Source organism: Ailuropoda melanoleuca, chromosome 11, assembly GCF_002007445.2.
Source record: "Ailuropoda melanoleuca isolate Jingjing chromosome 11, ASM200744v2, whole genome shotgun sequence".
NCBI classification, from domain to species: Eukaryota; Metazoa; Chordata; class Mammalia; order Carnivora; family Ursidae; genus Ailuropoda; species Ailuropoda melanoleuca.
In genome coordinates, this window is record NC_048228.1 from 53,088,112 (window position 1) to 53,110,946 (window position 22,835).

General features: G+C 37.6%; 1 protein-coding gene across 1 annotated transcript; it reads right to left on the reverse strand.

Annotated features, from left to right (window-relative positions):
• Positions 1-5,368: 5,368 nt before the first annotated feature.
• Positions 5,369-8,787, reverse strand: CXCL8 (C-X-C motif chemokine ligand 8). The gene is made up of 4 exons (XM_002928494.4): positions 8,630-8,787; positions 7,323-7,458; positions 6,953-7,036; positions 5,369-6,497 (listed from the first exon to the last, which is right to left on the reverse strand). Exons 1-4 carry the CDS (start codon positions 8,691-8,693, stop codon positions 6,476-6,478), a joined length of 306 nt encoding a protein of 101 aa, XP_002928540.2. The 5' UTR covers positions 8,694-8,787; the 3' UTR covers positions 5,369-6,475.
• Between the last annotated feature and the right edge of the window lie 14,048 nt (positions 8,788-22,835).

Sequence of the window (22,835 nt, forward strand, 5' to 3'; positions counted from 1 at the left end):
CATACCATGTTTTTAAATCAGACTTCATATACCTTTGTTCACTATAAGATCCGGTCAAAATTTTAAGTAATTGGGGAAGATATGGATTGAGACATAAAGCACACAGCTTATATAAAATCTATGTAATATTAAGTGTTGAAGATATAATCTAAATTCTAATACCAGTTACTAATAACTTGTACCTTTGTTTTAAGATTAGAGAAAATGAAACAGAATCTCAGTAAACTGGGAGGCTGGAAAGATTCCTTCCGGGAAAAAACTAAGTGCTAGGAAAAGCATTTAAAGTAGAAGTCAGAGTCCATTTCATGTAGCACAGAGGCCTCATTCAAACTTTGCAGGAGGATCTCATAAATAAGAGATTTTTTTAAACATCCAGATATATTTCTAAATGGAATCAATAATAGCAAGCTTTCATTTAAGAAGTTTTGAATGAGCTGTTTACTAAATGCGACTGGAGTATACTAGAGAAGAATAAAGGGAAGTCGGTAGCAGGCTGACTTAAATAAATCACGATAAGGCTGCTGGAGACCAGTAGAAACCTGAGCAGAAACAAGTTGTGACTTTAGCCAAACGTGTCTCCATATGGGATTCCTATAAAGGGCATGGTGAAAACCTTTGGAAGCATAAAGAAGACGTAAACGCAGGCAGAGGTATCTCCTAGCATGCTTTCCCATAAGCATTTCATTTAGGGAAACACTAAAAATATATACGTAAAGGTATTTTGAACAGCAGGGGATGAACGCAGATAAATGGAAGATTCAGACAGTGAAAAGAACCACGTCATAACATGATGGAAACATGAGCTAAATCGTGCCCTATGAAACAGAATTGCTAGGTATATTCAGATGGATCTTCAGCCCAAGCACCAAGGACTTTTTACAAAGCTATTAGAACATTCATCTAGACAGGTCTGAAGCAGACTTTATGTGGAAATACCTGCAAATGTTTTCCCATCTTAATTTTCCAACATACTCCTCCTTTTAAGTTTATCAGCTTACTAAATGATGTTGGAAAGTCTTGTAACAATAATATTTATCCAACTTGATTTTTATCTCTGGGAATACAAAAAGTGTAGAAAGCCCTCTTTCTTCCCTCACTGGGAGTTGGGTTCTTTGACCCTTAAGTAATCCTTTGGAGAATTCCTGATTGCTCCATCTGTATATCTTGTGGGAACCAACAGCCCGGTATTTACTGTGTTACATTGAAAATTTCCCTATCTGTTGTCTGTGATCTCTGCAAATTCAGCTGATGGTTACTAAACTTGGGGCAATTGCTGACTGCTGTGTGTGTGTTTTTTTTTTTAAGTGAGGAATGGAGAAATTATTGCTTTTTAAGCTTTCTTTTGTTATTGCAGGGTTAATACAGTCTTAAGCAATTTTTGTTTGTTACATTACTACCATAAGCCAAAACCAAAACTGTTTCATCTTATCTTCTGAAGTTTTCAAACCTAGCCTGGATGGCACAATAGATATATTATAGTAAGAAAGTATTACAGCTGATTTGCCAAAATCTTGATAATAAAGGCGTTTGCTTGGGTAGCATTAACCTATGAATCCATGTCTTGGTACATGTCTAGCAAACACACAAACAGCAATTATGAAAGTTATTTGATTCTGTATGTTGTACATATGATTATTATGTATTATAGTATTTTACAATTAATGCAGTTTTAAGGCAAACACTTTATTATTATCTCTCCATACCTTTTTATTTTGTGTGTATGTGTCTGTATATTTACATTTGTGCTTCTACTTGGTAAAATTAGATTTGTAATTTGTATTCCACATAACTGGATTGAAGTTATGGAGTAATAGATTGCATATTAAAGTTTGTGTCTGAGTCTGTGTCTATACAAATAAAACCCATGTTTATATACATAATTTTACTAATATCACTTACGCAAAATAAAGCAAAAATATTCAGTGCAGCGAATTGACTGGCTTTTCCTTCTCTCTCACTCTTACACTCTCATGCTCTTTCTCTTATTCTTTTACACTGTTCCTTTTTGGCTTGTTTACATGATGCCTAATCTCTAGTTTGATCTGATGCGGGGCTTGATCCCAGGACCCTGAGATCATGACCTGAGCTGAAGGCAGACGCTTAACTGACTGAGCCACCCAGGTGCCCCTTGATGGAATAATTTGCTGTCCTATAACAATGACAGCATAGATGAGAAAGTGGAGAAAAACCTTTAGCACATTTTAAAGGGGATAAAGATGAAATTTAGAAGTAGATTTTTTTGAGAAGTAGTCATTATTAAGATTTACCAGATTGGTGCAGATGTCTTCACCTGGATTTCAATGTTGGACACTGATCATATTAACAATGTGTACTTAACACAGTAAGAGGTTTTGTATAAAGTTGGGAGTTCTTCGATGATTCAAATTATCTACTTATTTATCAAAGTCTTGAGAATAAAGATTCTGCTTGGGTAACTTTAAGCTATGAATCTATTTCTTTTTTTTTTTTTATTTGAGATTTTATTTATTATTTGACAGAGAGAGAGGCAAAAGAGAGGGAACACAAGCAGGGGGAGTGGGAAAGGGAGAAGCAGGCTTCCCTCTGAGTAGGGAGCCCGATGTGGGGCTCCTTCCCAGAACGCTGGGATCATGACCTGAGCTGAAGGCAGACGCTTAACTACTGAGCCACCCAGGTGCCCCTGAATCTATTTCTTGATGCGTTTTTAGCAAAACAAAAACAAAAACAAAAACACAACAAAAAAAACCCAAACCCAAAGTAGCAATTATGAAAATTAATCAGTTTTGTTTGTTGAATGTGCTATGTATGTATTTTACAATTAATGCAGTTTTAAGGTGAACACTTTATTATTGTCTTTAATAAAAATAATAATACAAATGGCATTAAAAATCCTCCAAGATCAGGCTTTTGAGTTGTTTTTTTATGGCTTCTCACTTCCTTTTGGGAGGAGACCCAGAAAGAAGAACAGCCTATAAGGTTCACAATTTAAAATGAGGGTAATTGGAATCTACTAGAAGTTTTCAATTCCAAATCTAAGCCCTTTAGAGGTTCCATAGTCCATTTAGCATAGCTTAATCTATTAGTATTTGTTCTGCTTCATGCTAAACTCCAACCACACTGAAAGTATTTCACTTCTCAATTTGTGTCATGCTCTTGCCTACAAAATACTTCTCCCCTGATATCTAGACCACCCTTCCCCACACATCTTTCTTCCCCTTGTGTGGCTAACTCCTACTCACTGTTTAGACTCTAGTTTAAATTTTCTCAGTGAAGCCTAGTCTAGTTAGGTTAAATAATTCTTTGGTATCTGCTTTTGAAAATCCTGTATCTTTCCTATGAACATTTTGTTAAAATTACTTGTCTGCTGTTTTTTTTTTTTTAAAGATTTTATTTATTTATTTGACAGAGAGAGAGACAGCCAGTGAGAGAGGGAACACAAACAGGGGGAGTGGGAGAGGAAGAAGCAGGCTCATAGCGGAGGCCTGATGTGGGGCTTGATCCCAGGACTCCAGGATCATGCCCTGAGCCGAAGGCAGACGCTTAACCGCTGTGCCACCCAGGCACCCATTTGTCTGCTATTTTATTGACTATGTATGAGGTCTACAAGATGAGAGACTACAAAGGGTGGTAAGCCAAGGGAACTTGAATCTACAGAGGAGAATGTGGAAATGAAACTTGGGCAGAACTCTGAGAAGAAGAGGTCCTCTAACAGGGTCTGAGAAGAAATGTAGGCAGGGAGAAATCACCTTGAGAGGGAAACGTTTTTAGGAATGGTGAGTACCAGGGTTGAATTTCCAGTTGTTTTCTGCTTGTGCATTTCATAAATCTTTCATTAATCCTATTATGCTGCACACTTTTGTGGGGAAGTATACTGGGAATTAGGAGAGAGAAAGAACAGGCTTTGTGCTCCACACCACAGATAATGTCAACCCGTGGAAAGAACGGCAGCTACGGTTACCTGAGTAGTTGTAAGGAGCTAAATGACGCAGGAAAAGCAGGTTGCAATGTGAACCAATGAGTGAGAAAATGGGAGAGGACTCTTCCTCACTCAACATTACAGAGCTTTAAAAGAAAGTGGACTTAAAATACCCAAAAGCAATAGTAAATGAGCTAGGAGGTAGATAAGTGTGAATCAAAGTTCTAAGATCCATCTTTTTTGACAGGAAATGTAAAGTTAGGCATTGGCAAGCTGGATTTCTTGAAATTGTGGATTGTTTTTTTTTGTCATGTGCTAAGTTTTCAGTCCTTGTCACTTCAAATGTCTCTGACCCTTTCCTCTCTCCTCTGCCTGTAAAAATCCAACTAGACATTAGTAAGGCCTTATCCCCAAATCCGCCGTGTCTTTTCATTACTTTTTCCTATTTACTACCTCTTTATCTCTCTGATGTGAATTCCAGATAAAGTCCTTTGGTTTTAGTTCCTGGATATCCGATTTTCCTTTCAGCTGTGTCTACACTGTTATAAAACTTCTCTATTGAGTATTTTAGTCAAACTATTGGGTTTTTTTTACTTTTAAAAGTTTTGTTTGACTTATTTACAAATATGTTTGGTCTTTAATCATATTCAAACTTCCTTATCTCATATAAGTCAGTTTTACTCCTCAATGAGCTGAGAAGTGCTTTGTAAACGAGTATCCACTTCCCTCTTTCACTGAGTGCTCAGCTGTGCTCAGCTGTACAAACACCTTGGTTGGTTAATTAAAAATCTGAACTCAGTCTTATTAGCAAAATGGAATACAATGGGGAGTTGAGAAAATTTCCATCATTCTGCGGAAGGCATTACTGTTTGTAACTCATCTCTGGAAAAGATTTCTGCTTTTCTTTCTTTTTTTTAAAGATTTTATTTATTTATTTGACGAAGAGAGAGGCAGCCAGCTAGAGAAGGAACACAAGCAGGGGGAGTGGGAGAGGAAGAAGCAGGTTCCCACCAGAGGAGCCTGATGTGGGGCTGGATCCCAGGACTCTGGGATCATGCCCTGGGCTGAAGGCAGACACTTAATGACTGAGCCACCCAGGCACCCCAGATTTCTGTTTTTCTACAAAGGTTTGTAATTTTCCACATAATATACAAAATGCAAAGAGAAGCATTTATGTTTATTTGTTTGTTAGATTTTATTTACTTATTTTGAGAAAGATAGAGAACAAAGGGGGGAATAGAGGCAGAGAGAGAATCCCAAGCAGACTCTACCTGGAGTGTGGAAACCTGCATGGGGCTTGATCTCATGATCCTGAGATCATGACCTGAGCTGAAATCAAGACTCAGATGCTTAACTGATTGAGCCATTCACATGCCCCAAGAGTTTATGTTTTTTAACTCAATATGTTATTTTTTATGTAAAAAAGTATAAAAAAATAACTTGTAAAACTACCAAAGAAAGACAAACACCTGATGACTTTGACAATAAGTTTTATTTTAAATATTTTATGATTACATTTATATTTCCATACATCAAAAACAGTAGAAAAAAATCTCTTTGGGAACACATAAAAGGATTTTGAAGTCGAAAAATAAAGTCAGTGTTTAAAAACACAATAATTTAAATAAAATTAAAAGAGTCCATTTGTAAATAATAAATAAGTTTTATCTAGCAAGAAATTACTTTGTTAATATTGCCTGTTGAATTTTTGCTGTTTTGAGAAATAATTCTAACTCAGGGCTCTGATGATTCAACATAGCACTGCACAACAAGGCTGCCTGTGACAACACTGGGAATATCAAAAGTAAGATTGCTAGTTCAATGAAAATTTCCGATAAATAATGATATACTAAAAAATTAATCATTGTTTGAATTCAAAATTAATTGGGTGTCTTGTTTGTTTGTTTTTAATTTTGCTAAATCTGGCAACCTTGTTCAAAATAGTTCCCTAATATAACATCATTTAATTTTAAAATAAATATAAATTCACTACCATCATTATACTAGCTTATCAACAATGCTTCCTTTCCCATTTTTCCACATTTATGCACAGATATTCCTATATTTATTTCTTAAATAAATACATAAATAATAAATAAGCAAACAAGTTTCACTTGAACGTTATTCAGACAAAATGAGAAAAAATTAAAGTGCTTCCACGTGTCCTCTCATCTCTGTGAGGTAAGATGGTAGCTGATACATTTTCTCCAGTTGAGGAATAAAAAAAAAACCAAGGCAAAGTTGAACAGGGACTGGTGCATCCTGGCCAGCAGGCTGGGTTGGAAAGATGTAACAACAAAATAGATCCAGGATTTCCAGCTAAATTTGAATGTACAGTAAACAATGAATAATATTTTTAATATAAGTGTGCCTAGATATTGCATAGGACAGTGTTTATGAGACATTGGAAAAAAACTATTCATTGTTTTACTTAATATTCAAATCTAACTGGGTGTAATGTATTTTATATGACAACCGTACACCAGACCCACACGGAACAAGTGCTGAAGTAGATTTCTTTGAAGTCTCATTGGCATCTTTACTGAGGAGTCCTTGGAAACCACGGAGAATGTGTTTGTTTCATGGTTTCTGTTTCTCAGCCCTGAAAATAAATTAATAAAAAAAATCTAAATTGACAGTGTTCTAATAAGGAGAAAAGTATCATCTTGAAAATATATTTACTAGGGAAGTGAATAGTCTTAGATATGCATATGTTAGAAATATCCTAATTCTCAACTATGAATAGCGAGACAGGTAAGTTATCATCCAAACCAGGACACTGCAGAGAATGAAAGGAAACCACACCAATGATACAGGATATAGGCATAAGCCCAGGGTTCCCTGGACAAACGGAGATGTATGGTCTTCCCAGTCATGAGTACAACTAACTCACTATTGCTACTGTTTTTTGTTTTGCTTGTTTCTTTTTTTAATTGAAGAGGAAGATCCCCAAAAGAGTAAGTTTCCAGCAGCAACAGGAAACTTATAGGCTAGCTTTTAGACTGTATGTCTCAGGATAAATGAATAATAATAATAATTTAAAAAAACACAACTTACCTCTTCAAAAATATCTGCACAATCTTCTGTACCCATGGTTCCTTGGGGTCTAGGCACACCTCTTCTCCATTGACAAGCTTTACACTAAAATGAGAGAGATATGATTAAATCAGTACTTAGTGGGTTTCTGACATCCCTGTGCCCTTCAAGTTGTGGTTCCTGAAGTACGAGCATAAAATCTGAGTCCAAGTCATTTTTAGTTATGAGGCATGGAAGGTACCATATTTAAATGTCATGGAGACAAAGAATCTTTCTTTTCTGTTCTGCCCACTACTGTAGTCCTATACCTAGAACTTTGCTGAATACTTCCACCTTCCTCAACTATAGGTTCATGGAAGTAAAATATCTAATCACTTTTGAAAGTACTTACATGATTTCTGAGTTTTCACAATACGGACCACTCTCAATCACTCTCAGTTCTCTGATATATTTGGGATGGAAAGGGGTAGAGTGAGTCTTTATGCACTGGCATCGAAGTTCTGAACTCATTCTTGACAGAACTGCAGCTGTGAAAAAATAATAAAAACAAGGATTAATTTCATCCCAAACATGGCTCTGCTGGCTACTCTCTCTTTAATTCCAACCCGATAATTTGGTGACCGTATGCTTGGTAGATATCATCTCTTTAGTAAACTCATTCTTGAAGCAGAAGGCTAGCCCCTAAGTTCAATGAAAAAAACAACAACTGTCATTAATGACAGCATTGATTGACTTCCTGGATAAAGACTTAGAGTTGTCTTTGTGAAATGTTGACATCCTTATGGAACTTTTTCTTCTGGTTGATATTGTGTAATCTTCTGTGATACCACAATGCTATTTATAGTATGTAAACTAAAACTCAGCAGCAGAGAAATTGCCTTCAAGAAAGAATTAATAGAAATATATAAGTTACACAAAGATGTCTCGTAACTTAGCAAAATCTTTAATGCTTAATGGAAAAGAAACAAATGTAAAAACTACACGCATGCCATAAACATTTCTAACTGTATTTCTTTCATGGGAGGGATCCCAAGAAGGTTTATAATTTGTCAGGATGTCTTTAAATCAAAGAGGAAACGATAGCTCTCTGAAGCTTGTTAATAAAACAGCACGTGGAGTAAAGTTACTTGAGTTACCTCACTCAATATTAATAAATAATATGGGTAGTTGTGACTCCTAATTAGATATACTGTAGGGGCACCTGAATGGCTCAGTTGGTTAAGCATCTGACTCTTGATTTTGGCTCAGGTCACGATCTCAGGGTTGTGAGATTGAGCCCTGCATCTGGCTCCTTGCTCAGCGTGGAGTCTGCTTGAGATGCTTTCTCTCTCCTTCTCCCTCTGCCTCTCCTCTACACAATCTCTCTCTCTCACTCTCTAAAAATAAATAAATACATCTTTTAAAAAAAGATATACTCTAAATTATAGATTTATATTAATGAATTTATATGTATGCATCCTATAGAGTATGAAAAATAGGAACAGGATGTCTATATAAACAAACTTTATACTTCTCTAAGTGTTGAAGAGATAAAACCTAAACAATTAAAGCTTCAATTTAACATTAAGTGACTGCAAATATTATTTCCCTTATTTGAATAAAAAGGATGTTTGTTATTAAAGCATTAAAGGCAATCTTGCTATCTGAGGATCACACTTAGACACCGGAAAACTCTGTAGACCAGAAAAGTCTGCTTACCTTCACACAGTGCTGAAGAGAGCAGGAAAACTGCCAAGAGAGCAACAGCCAGCTTGGAAGTCATGTTTATGCAAGGTGCCTTCGCTTTGGCTTCTTTCTGGCTCTTGTCCCAGATGCTTGTGAGCTCTGCTGTCCCAGAGGACTTCTGTTGGATGGAGAGCTTCTGTGGCTTTTTATATTATCCAGAGGAGCAGAAAACATGCACCCTCATTCTTGCATTATGTCAGAGGAAATTCCGCAATATGCAACCATCCGCCTGCCCTTTGAGAGCAGACCTGAGTCATCAGACTCCTCTAATTATTCTCATCAAATTTTTGGCAGGACTGAAGTTCTATAGGATCTTTAACAGAATTTATTTTATTTAAAAATTTATCTGTTTTAAAACATGTTTAAAAATCATTGTTAAATAGTCAAGCTTCTTTGATACATTATTACCAGTTGTACTTTTCTATGTACAAGTAAATTTTTTGTTGTACTATCTGGGAGTTGTTAGAGTAAGGTCATTTATGATTACTCTTTTAGGGCACGGTCATTTCTTTAGGAAAATTACACGTGCTGCAATGATAGAGAAGGTAATTTCGTCAAGCACTTTTATTGAAGACATAATTTTGAGAAGTCCTTCTGTGAGTATTTTGGAAAGTTTCCAGGAACTATTACTGTTCCCAAGGAGCATATTACAACTCTTCAGAAGATCTGGCTTTCTAATGTATGTTTGAAAGAATGAAAAGGCACACCTTTCAATTCCAAAAATATTTATTAAGTAACTTCTGAGTAATGTGGGGATCTAGAGATAGATAAGACTAAGTACTTGTTTTCAAAGAGTTTGGTCTATCAGAAGAAGAAAGTGATAGAAGGATTTACTAGATAACAGAACAGATAAGTGGTACTGATATATTAATTCCAACAGGGGCATAAGGACAGAATATTCCATAAGCAGTGTGGGCAGGATGTTGAAGGATGAGAGGATGGAGAAAAATAGCACTTCTACATAAGGACATGGTTCAAGGACAGGTGAATGAAGATATGTCTACGCTTCAGGAAGCGGTTCACTGGGGTTACTTGGTTGGGGTGGGATGAAGTGGTATCTGCTGGAAAAGTAAGCACTGTATGCTTAGTGGATAAAAACATCTAGCTTCAAACTCTGCTTCAGCCACCTAATTTTTGTAAGACTTTTAACCTTTCTGAGTTCCAGTTTCTGTATCTACAAAATGGGTTTGATAACACTCCCCAACTCATAAAGTTAATATATGTAAACTTCCTGGCTTAACGTTTACACTGGTAAATTCTCACTTATTCCAAATGCTATGACTTATATTTCTCATTTTTGTCAGATTACTGATTTTCATACTGCAAGGATATTCAACCAACGATTATTTCCTAAAAATCTCATTTGCCTTAAAGGCATTCTCGATAAAAGATCAGTTTGGGAAATACCAGTTGAGCCAGCTTACAGCATGCAATGTAATAATATGATAAAACAGAAACATCATCAGTTCCAGTTAGGGTTTGCTAAAATTAAAGCTCCGAATAAACATCTGACTGCATTAGCATTCAAGTTGCCCTTCCAGATGAAAATCTGGAAAGAGAGTCTTGAAATCTATAGAATTCCAGAACTCTTGAGGAAGTAAATCATTTCAACATTTATATAAGATTTTTTAAAAAGATGTTATTATTTATTTACTTATTTGGCAGAGAGAGAGAGGGAACAAGCAGGGGGAGCCAGAGAGGGAGAAGCAGGCTCCCTGCTGAGAGGGAAGCCCAATGCAGGACTCCAACCCAGGACCCTGAGATCATGACCTGAGCCAAAAGCAGACGCCTAACTGACTGAGCCACCCAGGTGCCCTGATATAAGATTTAAATTAAATTCTTTGACAAAAAATGATTGAAAATTAGAGCAAGAGTAATAATGTTTCAGAATTTGAGCATTTGTGGTTTGGGGAGAAAACTTGCCTTGCTGGGAGATTTTTGTGGTGAACTCAGCTTAACTTCTTAAATATCACTTCAATTTACTTGTCCGTGACAGTGTGTGTGTGTGTATGTGTGTTTTAATTAATCTTCACAGCAATACCATGTGTAAAAATGCCCTCATTTTACAGATGAGGAAACTTAACAATGTCTCCAAGTTTATATATCTAGGTAGCAGTGTTGATGGCCAAAAGCTTACTTGTTTTAGCCCTGGTCTAAAAGCACATTCACAAAGGGGAGCTGAAAGAACTTTTTTTGAGGACACTAAGATACAAAGCCATCTTTTTATGACTCAATGAAATTTCTTACTCTCTCCTTTGGTCCTCAGAGATTAGTCTGGATTTGTTGTTGTTGTTGTTGTTGTTGTTTTCAGATAGAAGACACTAAGAGAAGTACTAAAACTCTGTCCACATCTGGGCAAGTACACAATTTATAAATAATTCGGTTGATTCAACATCTTTCTTATTTCCCAGGAAGCTGGCTAAAGCAGTAAGCTTATCCACACAAGTGTGTGTGGAGGGAAATGTCATGTTTTAGTGTTTTCCAAAGAGGTTATTCAGTTTCTTAGTACAGGCATACATCGTTTTATTGTGCTTTGCTTTATTGCTCTTTGCGGATGTTGTGTTTTTTACAAATAGGTTTGCGGCAACCCTTTGATGAGCAAGTCTATAGCTGCCTTTTGTCTAATAGCATTTGCTCACTTTGTATTTCTGAGTCACATTTTGGGAATTCTCAAAATATTTCAAATGTTTTCATTATTATTATATTTACTATGGTGATTTGTGATCAATCATCTTCAATGTCATTATTCTAACGGTTTTGGAATGTCACAAACCACACTCACAGAAGATGACAAACGTAATCAATAAATGTATGTATCCTGACTGCTAAACCCACCAGCTGTTCCCCACCTTCTCTCTCTTCTCAGGCCTCTCTATTCTCTGAGACACAACAATACTGAAATTAGGCCAATTAATAATAATACAGTGGCCTCTAAATAGTCAAGTGAAAGGAAGGTTGTATGTCTGTCACTTTAAATCAGAAGCTAGAAATGATTAAGATTAGTGAGGAAGACATGTCAAAAGCCAAGGTAGGCCTAAAGCTAAGCCTCTTATGCCAACAGTTAGCCAAGTTGTCAATGCAAAGTAAAAGTTCTGAAAGATATTTTGAAGTGCTACTCCAGTGAACACATGAATGATAAGAAGCAAAACTGGCTTATTGTTAACATGGAGAGAGTTTGAGTGGTCTGGATAGAAGATCAAACCAGTTACAACATTCCCTTAAGCCAAAGTGTAATTCAGAGCAAGCCCCTAACTCCCTTCAATTCTGTGAAGGCTGAGAGAAGTGAGTAAGCTGCAGAAGAAAAGTTTGAAGCCAACAGTGATTGGTTCATGAAGTTGGAGGAAAGAAGTCATCTTCACAACATCCAAGTGCAAAGTGAAGCAGCAAGTGCTGATGAGGGAGCTGCAGTGAGTGATCCAGAAGATCTAGCTAAGATAATTCATCCAGGTGGCTACACTAAATAACAGATTTTCAGTGTAGACAATCTAGCCTTCTATTGCAAGAGATGCCATTTAGCACTTTCATAGCTAGAGAGGAGAAGTCAATGCCTGGCTTCAAAGCTTCAAAAGGCAGGCTGACTCTCTTGTTAGGGGCTAAAAGAGGTGAGGACCTTAGGTTGAAGACAATGCTTATTTATCATCTCAAAAAGCCTAGGGTTTTTAAGAATTATGCTAAATCTACTCTGTCTGTGGTCTCTGAATGGAACAATGAAGCCTGGATGACAGCACATCTGTTTACAACATGCTTTACTGAATGTCTCAAGCCCACTATCTAATGTTCAGGGGAAAAAAAAAAAGATTACTTTCAAAATATTACTGCCTATTGACAATAAACCTGGTCCCCCAAAAGCTCTGATGGAGATATACAATGAGATTAATGTTGCTTGCATGCCTGCTTAACATAACACAGCATCCATTCTGTAGCCCATAGATCAAGGATTAATTTCAAGTTTCAAGGCATATTATTCAAGAAATACATTTCATAAGGCTATAGCTGTCATAGATAGTGATTCCTCTGATGGATCTGGGCAAAGTAAATTGAAAACCTTCTGGAAAAGATTCATCATTTTAGATGCCATTAAGAACATTCATGATTAATGAGAAGAGGTCAAAATATCAATATTCGTAGGAGTTCGGAAGAAGTTGAAACTAACCCTTATGGATGACTTTGAGGAGTTAAGACTTTAGCGGAGGCAGTAACTTCGAATGTGGTGGAAACAGCAAGAGAATGAAAATTAGAAGTGAAGTCTGAAGGTGTGATCGAATTGCTACAATTTCTTTGATAAAACTTGAATGGATGAGGAGTTGGTTCTTATGGAAGAGCAAAGAAAGTGGTTTCTTGAGATGGAAACCACTCCTGGTGAAGATGCTGTGGCGATTGTTGAAATAACAACAAATGATTTAGAATGTTACATTAACATAGTTGATAACAGCATCAGGATTTGAGAAGAATGATTCCAGTTTGAAAGAAGTTCTATGGTAGGTAAAATGCTATCAAACAGCATTGCATATTACAGAGAAAATGTTCATAAAAGAGTCAATCAATGTGGCAAACTTCATTGCTGTCTTATTTAAAGAGACTGCTACAAACACCTCAATCTTCAGCAACCACCACCTTGACCCGCCAGCAGATCAACATCGAGGCAAGACCCTCCATCAGCAAAAAGATTATAACTCACTGAAAGTTCAGGTAATGGTTAGGATTCTTTTTTAGCAATAAAGTATTTTTTAATTAAGATATGTACATTGTTCTTTGACATAATGCTATTGCACACTTAATAGGCTACAGTATAGTGCAAACATAACTTTTATAGGCACTGGAAAACCAAAAAATTTATTTGACTGGCATTATTGTGGTCATCTTGAACCAAACTCACAATATCGTTGAGGTATGCCTATAATCATGTTTCTTTCTTTTCCTTCCTCCGACCAACCTAAGACTTGAGAACTAAATAGCATGTGAGTTACACTACTTTTTTGTAGCAACATAAATGTTTATATATAGTACAGTTCCTATTGTTTTTAACTCTACTCTTTCAGGAATGTGATTGTTCATTTATTCATTTAATATATGTTGATTATTTGCTAGTGCTAAGTATTATAATGAGAGATTGAATACTGTGTAAATAAGATACAGTCTCTGACTTCAAGGAGTTTCCAGTTTAGTGTGGGTTATGGGTAATCAGTTATACAAGCAAGTACAATACAGTGATGGGGAGCAAGTACACGGGACCTCTGATGCAGTTTTGATGAATGGAAGTTTTCTGAAGCAATTACTTTAAAACTGTGACCTAATATTGGTGATGAGAAGACCAGTGGGGTGCGGAAAAGGAGTGACTGAATTGCTAGTGGAGGGAAAAGCAAGTGTGAGATGTAACAGAATATGGCCACTGGGTTTCAGAAATTGTAGAGCACCGTATGGAAAACAGTGTGGAGTGAGGAGTGGAAAAACTTGGGACTGGATATGTCAGCAAAACCTGAATCTTAAAGAAAATTCCCAGTCTCTGCTTCAGTAATGTTGGTTTGCTCGGTGACAACATAGTCTCACATGGACAGATTCTGACATAACTAACCCAGTCCATTATGATTAGGACCTATCATACTAGTGACACCACTAAGATGCTCAGAGTTCTAAGGATTTGCAGACACTCTTCTTCTTTTCCCTCACAGCTGCCTTTGTATTTTTGCTGAATCCTTCTTACAGAAGGACCTCATTTCCCTCTATTCCATCTCCTCACCTCCTTCCTTCCGGCGGCTTGGGGTGTCAGCTGCATCCTGACATCATCCTTAGAGGTTGAGCTAATGCATTCTATTTAACCTAGATGCTCACTTTTTTTTAATGGAGGATTTATTTATAAAGCAAAACGACCTCTTTGCAAATGTGGCTCATCTCTCACAACGTAACCTTGATGCGCAATGTCCTTGGACTCCTCTCTCCGTCAAAAGGGTGAACAAAGACAAAGTGCCTAGAGGCAGAATAATTCTGGTCTTGTTTCACCTCTGTAAAGGAATCCTTTTGAGGCATTGCATAGTAAGTAGGACTACATGGGGTCAAGTAAGGGGAAAAGAGCTAATTAGCATGTTTGAGAAAATGCCACTTTAAAATAGAGCAGAGAGGAAATTTTAAGTGAATAGCAAAGCTGCACACAAATACAAATGTTACCCTTTAGGGATGAACAGAGCGCTCATGGACCCATCAAACATCGAGCTGTTTATTTAAGTTCCAACCAGCTCCTGAGACATGAGAAGTACTTAACAAACAGAGAAGAGCATCTAGAGATTTTCACCATAGCCACAGGACCAAGTCTATCATCCAAGAAAGAGAAGAGCTCAAAAAACAACCAAGATAAAGATGGGTATTTACTTTTCTGCATTTATACATAACTTCTTTCATCAAACTCCCCATAGGAAAGGTGAGTATCTTTTTGGTATGTTAAACCAACTAAGTCCTCCTCCCCCTACTGCAAATAGGTATTTTAGAACTAGGGCTATTTTTAACCACCCCCCAAAGCTGTATTTCAGAATGTGGTGGGAAAACATGGGCTTTGAAGTGATATGAATTTGGGTTTGAATCTTGTCCCATGCTTATTAACCAAGACACCTGGAGCAACCTGATTATATGCTGTGTTGCAATCACTGCTAATAATATCTGAGCTACTTTCCCAATTGCGGTAATAAAGTCTTAACTGACACCGGGAATTTTTCTCTCTTTGAGGAAATTAGTTTCAGCTCAGCAGTCCTCAAGGTTGAGAGAACCATGGACAAATGCTAAACATGTATCAGGGAATTGACTTACAATGCTATTAACACTAAATCATAAATATAAAATATCTACCTCCCGAGATTAGTCAGTGAAACTCGAGTTAGCTGAAAGATGTAAAACAAGTTCTTACTTTTTATGGATAACAAATATGTATATTTATTTTGCTATCTCCTCTAGTGCCTTAAGGACATTTCAGTTCCATTTACAAGTTCAAATATCTCCAGTTTATGATTTGTAAAAATGCTAAGTAAAGTTGGTTCATGCTGCTAAAAGTGTTCTACCTTTTACCTGGAAAAGGCATTTTCCAGTCTTGACAAGTTGGAGGATCAAACAGCTAAATGCACTGGTTTTGAGTAATGTCAAGTCATATCACTTAATTTTTAATGTATGCATATGTGTTGGACTAAGACAAACCTACCTTTGAGCCTAGTTCCACCACTTACCAGCCAAACAACGATGAGGAGTTTTTTAACCTCTGAGTGTCAGTTTCCTCACCTGTAAAATGAGAATAACGCCAGTTCCATAGGATCACAGGGAGAGTTAAATGAGGAAATACATAAATAATGCTAAAAGCGCACCTGGCACCTAGGAGATACTCAATAAATGTCAGTTTTCTTCTCCTCTGATCTGTTACATAAGTCACACTTCGCCTGGAGTGGGAGAACCACATTACTTTCTAAAAGATTACCAATCAAGGGGAACCTGGGTGGCTCAGTCTGCCTTCAGCTCAGGTCATGAACCCAGGGTCCTGGGATGGAGCCCCACGTTGGGCTCTCTGCTCAGTGGGAAGCCTGCTTCTCCCTCTCACTCTGACTGCCTCTCTACCTGTTTCTGTTCACTCTCTCTCTGTCAAATAAATAAATAGAATCTTAAAAAAAAAGTTAACCAATCAAAAAGTAAAGATGGATCAACACAACAAATTTCTTCAAGCTTACATCTGGCTGCTTTTTCCCCCCTTCTATTTGTAGAACTTTTATTTTTATACCTAATAATTTAATTTACGTTTGTGTGTTTTTAAAAAGTACTATTGATACATACAAAGAACTGAGAAAAATTGCCAATTCTATCTCCCAAATCCATGGAGATTTTGAGACAATGTTTAAAGGATGGGATTGGAGGAAGAGACTGGTTGTGGAAGTAGGCATTTAATATGGATTTGGGGTATCTGTCTTCAATATTAAAAAAAATATCAAATGTAAATATTTACTTGTAGTCATTTCTTTGTTAAATCTATAAAACAAAGTTAATTATGCACCTATTTTCTGTGTTAGATTTATACTAAAACCATTCAGAGATTGTTCACTCCAATGTTTACAATAAAATACACCCTTGAAATAACAATTATATATTATCTGTCACCAGGTTTCTTTCGTGCGAAGTAAAGATCATAGGAAATGAAATCACTGGACAGAAAGGGAAGTTGCTATATTAGAAATGACTGGACTTATGTGTGTGTTTATGTCCTGAGGTAAACAAGAGTCACAGAAGCAGTTGAGTCAAGTAACAGAAGAAAAAAAAATTATGAAAATGTTGAAGCAAGGCGGTATGATTTCGTAAGAGTGGTTTTCTTCTTTTCTCAAAAGTTCTTTTGTTGTTTTTATTTTTGCTTGTTCTAGACATGTGAGACTTTAAAAAGCTGTGTGGAGATGAAACTCAGCGAATGGTTTAAAGTAGCTTAAGTGGCAAACAAGTCTTAGGTTTTAAGTCTTTTATTTTGTAAGTTTTTTATTTTGTTTCTTACAACTCTCCTTCTTACAACTTTGGTTGTTTTAAAGTGTTTGATTTCATTATATGAGCTTCACCTTAACTCCTTCTCCCAACTTTGGCATTAGGGATTGCTGAAATATTTAAGACACCATTTGTCCACAGTACAAACTCCGTGTTGGTGGATTCTGTTAAAATGAGGAGGAGCCCTCAACCCATTTGTGTAATTGTTTGTTCCTATGTCTCAGTCACTTGACTGGAAATTCCACAAGGTCAGAGGCCTGGTCGGTCTTATTTGCACTGCGAGTCAGCTCCTGGCTCAGTGCCTGCAATTAACAGGTGCTCTAGAAACATTTCTTGGATGAAAGTACAAATGCCCCACTTCTCAGAACCTCCCCCAACGAGAGCAATCTCAATAAAAGGAGCCAAAAATGTGTATCTTTGTCTGTTGTTTTATCTACACGAACCCAGAAGAATCTAGTATGGAAATTACAGTTTTAGTTCATGCTGTCATTTAGTGGTGGATAGATAAAACAGCAACCAGCTCAGCCAGGCGGCAATTTCCTCCTTGGGTGAATTAGCTGTCCAAATTCTCTGAGTATGCTACCGGACTGGGGTGAGACGCAGGATAAGAGATGGAGAGCAGCAAACAGGGAATTCCAGTGACGGAGGGGACTTCTCCACTGAGGGAGAAGCCTCTGTTGCTTCCTTCTTCCCATCTCCTGTCTTTCACAGACTGGATAGTCCGGAAGACCATACTCAGTATTTCCAGAGATCAGTGAGTGAACATGAACGGTGTCTCACATTTAGTCTAATAAACCTTAAATGTGCTAAGACTAAACAGATGAGCTTTCTTTTTAGGTATTACTACAGGGGTTCTTAACTTTTTTTTTTTTTAACCATTTAATCCTTTGAAAATATAATGAAAGTTATATGCCCTTTGCTTACCTAAACCAAATGTACCAAGTAGTACTTTAAGTTTCAGGAAGTTCACTGACCGTGAAAAACTCGTAAGGAGTAAGATCAGTGAAGAGTAAATTGGAAATGCAACTCTTGAGAATAGTGAGTGAATCTCAAGTTTAGTATTTTTAAATCACCTCAACGGAAAGATAAATGATATTTTCTGACTGCTGCTTGCTGTCCCTAGATATGTCCAAGACAGAGACTTCTGAACAAAAATTCCTGAAGTCCTCAAAAGGGAAGGTGGAGATGGATAAGGACAAGAATGAGGAGGAGGGAGAAAATCCTCATATATATGTGAATTCAAGACATGAGTGACCTTTGCTTTTCTTGCTGTCCACAGGAGTAAAATCCAAATCCATCCAAAAAAAGGTGAAAACTGAGTAGTACTTTCAAATGATGCAACTTCCTCAGCTAATCTGCTAAAATATAATGCCAGTGGCAAAAGGTGGCTAAGATTGGGGGGAAATTTTTAGTCCTTTCATAATTTCCTTCAGCTTGCCAGAAGATATGTATTCAAGGAAAAAAAGGGATTTTTAACATAAAAAGAAAACAAACTTGGAAAATAATTCAGATTTTGTATAGGCTTAGAGACGTGGCCAGTCTCTCAGAATCCTCCAAAGTGATGCACAAGAAGGTTGTAGAACTTCTTTCACCAGCTCTACCTAATAAGGTGCCCTATGTTATATGATTTCCAGATGTAAGGCCCCTCTTGTTTCCAGGTAGTGTATTTTCTCACGTAGGAAAACTTACTACTTGCCACATCTAGAGTGTTCTTTTTCTTCACTGTGTCACCTGACCCATCAAAATTAAATCCTTCCATGTGGTCCCTAAAATAGAAAGGAGGAAATCACCACCCACAAAATCTAGTCAAGTTTTGAAACTTAGGAAAAGCTGTCCACTCTAAACCTGTTGGATGAACTTTTTATGCACTTTCCTTTCCCCAGTGGTGGGGTGGCCCTGGAAAACACCACCAGTACCATCTCCTAAAAGTTGGAGAGAAAAGCAAAATGGCCAGGAAGGAGGAGAAATAACACACCTAGCCAGGGATAGCAACCACAGAGGAAAGACCCAAAGAGAAATAAAGCAGGTATTGGGAAGCCAGGTTGAATGAAAAAAATTAAAATGGTACATTTCTTTTCTGGATTTATGGACTTAGACTTCAGCAGTGAGTGCAGAGTCCTAACTCAAGAAATAATTTCACTAACAGGATCTTGTTGCTAGTGCATCATAGAGTTTATTTGTTATAACCTTCATAATAGCTTATATTTTGGTCTCATTTACTCCCATTTAACCAATGAGGAAACAGACTCAGAGAGGTTAAGGAACTTGCAGAGGGTCACTAGGCAAGGAGCAGACAGAGTTAGGATTTGAACCTAAACAAGAGACTCTGTTTTGCCTCAGAAAGTTTCTCTCATGTGTCTCACAGACTTGGTTTTGAGCACACTTCCCTTCTTTCTCCCATCCTCTGCAGCCTGAGTGTGCTTAGAAGGTTAGAAAAGATGGCCTCGATTCAGTGCAGGGAGAGGGACAACATAGTCTAGAAGGACTGGTCCCTCTTTCTGTCAAGACCTCAGGTTTTTCACTTGTAAAATGAGGGAATTTGGCTACACAGTCCCTTCTGTCTGATGTATTAATCTAAGAAGCATAGTATATATGGAATAGATGGAGAACTTCCTCTGGAAAACTTGACCACTTATGTCAGGAGAAGATACTTGGCCAAACCTCAGCTTCAGGAAAATTTTAATTAATACTGTTTTTAATGTAGCTAACAAACAAGTATCATTTTCAAGGTTCTCATCATCATCTGAGAGGAGAAGAGCATTAACATGAATGGGTTTCATGAAGAAAGAACCCAGAATGGGAGGTCATGAGGATGGTGTGAGTTACCGTCAGATTCTTGTCCCCCATCCCCCACTCCCACCCCAGAAGGAGAGGAAATGCTTCCTGTGTGTGATCTTCTTTTTCCTGACACCATTGCCTCTTACTTGGTTTCCTCATTTTAGGTAGGTTACAACTGTTGACCATTTATTGTGAAACCAGTAATGTGGTTGGGGTTGGAAAAATTCATTCAGAGAAAGCGAACAAGGAAGCCTACATGATGCTGGAAAGCAAACACATCAAATTTTAAGAGTATCACTTGAAAATATATGTCAAAGAGGCTTCACTTTTCCATTATTTTTCTAGTCCACAAGTATTTACAGAGCACCTTCTGTATTTCAAGCACATTTCTAGTTGCTTGGGAAATGTTAGTGATTAACAAATTGGAATGGCTACCCTTGGGGAATGTCTCAGGTGGATAAATGTTACGGGGTGGGGGGACAGTAGAGCAGGGCAAGGGGGTCAGGTGGGTGAGAGTGTGAGAAAGATTACAGCACTGGGGAGTTGGGGAAGCCTCCTTGAGAGGTTGAGATTGAGCTAAGAATTGAAGGCTATAGTAACTGGCTAAGTGACTATGTGGGTAAGTATTCTAGGCAAAGGGGCAGCTAGAGGTAACAGAGCTGGGGGTATGGCTGTGCATGTGAGCGGGGAGCGAGAGGGCTGGTGTGGCTGGAGCAGAGAGGGCAAGAATGAGTAGGACAGGAGGACAGACAGTAAGGGTCCAGATCAGTTAGACTTTGTAGGTCATTATAGGGATTTCAGCTTTCACAGAGTGGAGAGTCATTGCAGCGTCTGAAGCAAATCGGTGACATGACGACACTCCAGCTGCTAGGGGGAGAAAGAGTTCGTAGTGGGGGCAAAGGCAAATCGAGGTGACCACTTACAGGTTATTGTGGAATACAGGAGAGAGATGATAGTTTACACCAGACCAGGGTGGTAACAGCAGAGCTGGTAACTAGTGGTCAGATTCTGGCTATTTTAAAGATAGCACAAAACCCTGAAAGATTGGATAGGAGATGTGAGAAAAAGACTGATCGGTGATGAAAACTTGAAGTGTAAACAATTGGAAGGATGGAGTCTCTGTGAACTTAGACACTTGGGAAAGTATTTAAACTACTGTTGCAGAATTATTGAGGTATGGGGCAGTTATTGTCTAATACAGCTCTTCCAGCTGCGTCCTGAACGGAGCTCCTGATTACACTCTGTAATTGCATGAGGCCGTGGCCGTGGCTGGTGGTGCAAGACCAAGACAGGAAGGGAGGTGAGGAAGTGAGAGGTAGGTTTGTGTTCCAGTCACTGTGCTAGGGTTTTTAAAATATAAACATTGTATATGTGTAAGGTATAAAACATGATGATTTGATATATACATAGATAGTGAAATGATTACTACAGTCAAGCTCATTATCTCCTGCCATTTTTTTTTTTTTTGGTGATGAAATTGCCTAAAATCTACTCTCTTAGCAAATTTCAGTATTCAATACAATATTATAAACTATAGTCACCATGGTGGACATTAGATCTCTAGACCTATTCATCCTACATATCTGCAACTTTGTACCGTTTGACCAACACCTTCCTACCTCCCCACCACCTCTTCGCTACCATTCTGCTCTCCTTTCATGTGTTTAACTTTTTAAGATTCCATGTATAAGTGAGATTAAGAAGTTGTTTTTCTTTCTGTGTCCGGCTTATTTCACTTAGAATAATACCCCCCAGGTTTATCCATGTTGTTGCAAATAGCAAGGTATACTTTTTCTTCTTCTTCTTTTTTACATTTTATTTATTTATTTGAGAGAGAGAGAGAGAACCTGAGAGAGAGAGAGAGCATGGTGGGGGGGGCGGAGGGAGAGGGAAAAACAGACTCCCTGCTGAGTAGGAAGCCCGACATAGGGCTCCATCAAAGGACCAGGGCATCATGACCTGAGCCAAAGGCAGATGCTTAACGGACTGAACCACCCAGGTGCCCCAAGATATCCTTCTTTTTTTATATTCCATATCACAATTTCTTTTTTTCCTCTAGCTTTATTGAGATACAATTGGCATATAACATTGTAGAAGTTTAAAGTGTACAAGGTGTTGGTGGTTCCATTCATCCAGGAAGGACACTTGAGTTTTTTCCATAGTTTGGTTACTGTGAATAATGCCGCAGGGACCATGGGAATGCAGATATCTCTTCAAGGCACTGATTTCATTTTCTTTGGGTACATGCCCAGAACTGGGATTGCTGGATCATCTGGCAGTTCTATTTTTACTTTTGAGGAATCTTCATACTCTTTTCCATAGTGCCTATACCAATTGATATTCCCACCAGTAGTATACAAAGATTTCCTTTTCTCCACATCCAGGCCAACATTTGTTATCTGTTATTTTTTGTGGTATTCATACTAATAGTGTGAGGTGCTATTTCATTATGGTTTTGATTTCTATTTTTATGATAGTTAGTGATGTTGAACATCTTTTCATGTACCTGTTGGCCATTTGTATGTCTTCTTTAGAAAAATGTCAATTCAAGTCCTTTGCCCATTTTTAAATCAGGTTGGATTCTCTCTTTAGTTTTGTTTTAGTTAGTGCTATTGAGTTGTGTGAGTTCCTTATGTATTTTCGATATTGTCCCTTATCACTTACATGCCTGAAAATATTTTCTCCCAATCTGTAGGTTGCCTTTTCATTTTATTGCTTCTTTTTCTGTGCAAAGGCATTTTAGTTTGTTGTAATCCCATTTGTTTATTTTTGCTTTTGTTGCCTCCACTTTTGGTGTCATATCCTAAAATTCATTGCCAAGGCCGATGTCAAGGAGTTTTTCCCTATGCTCTCTTCCAGGAGTTTTATCGTTTTAGGTCTTACTTTAAGTCTTTGATTCATTTTCAGTTGA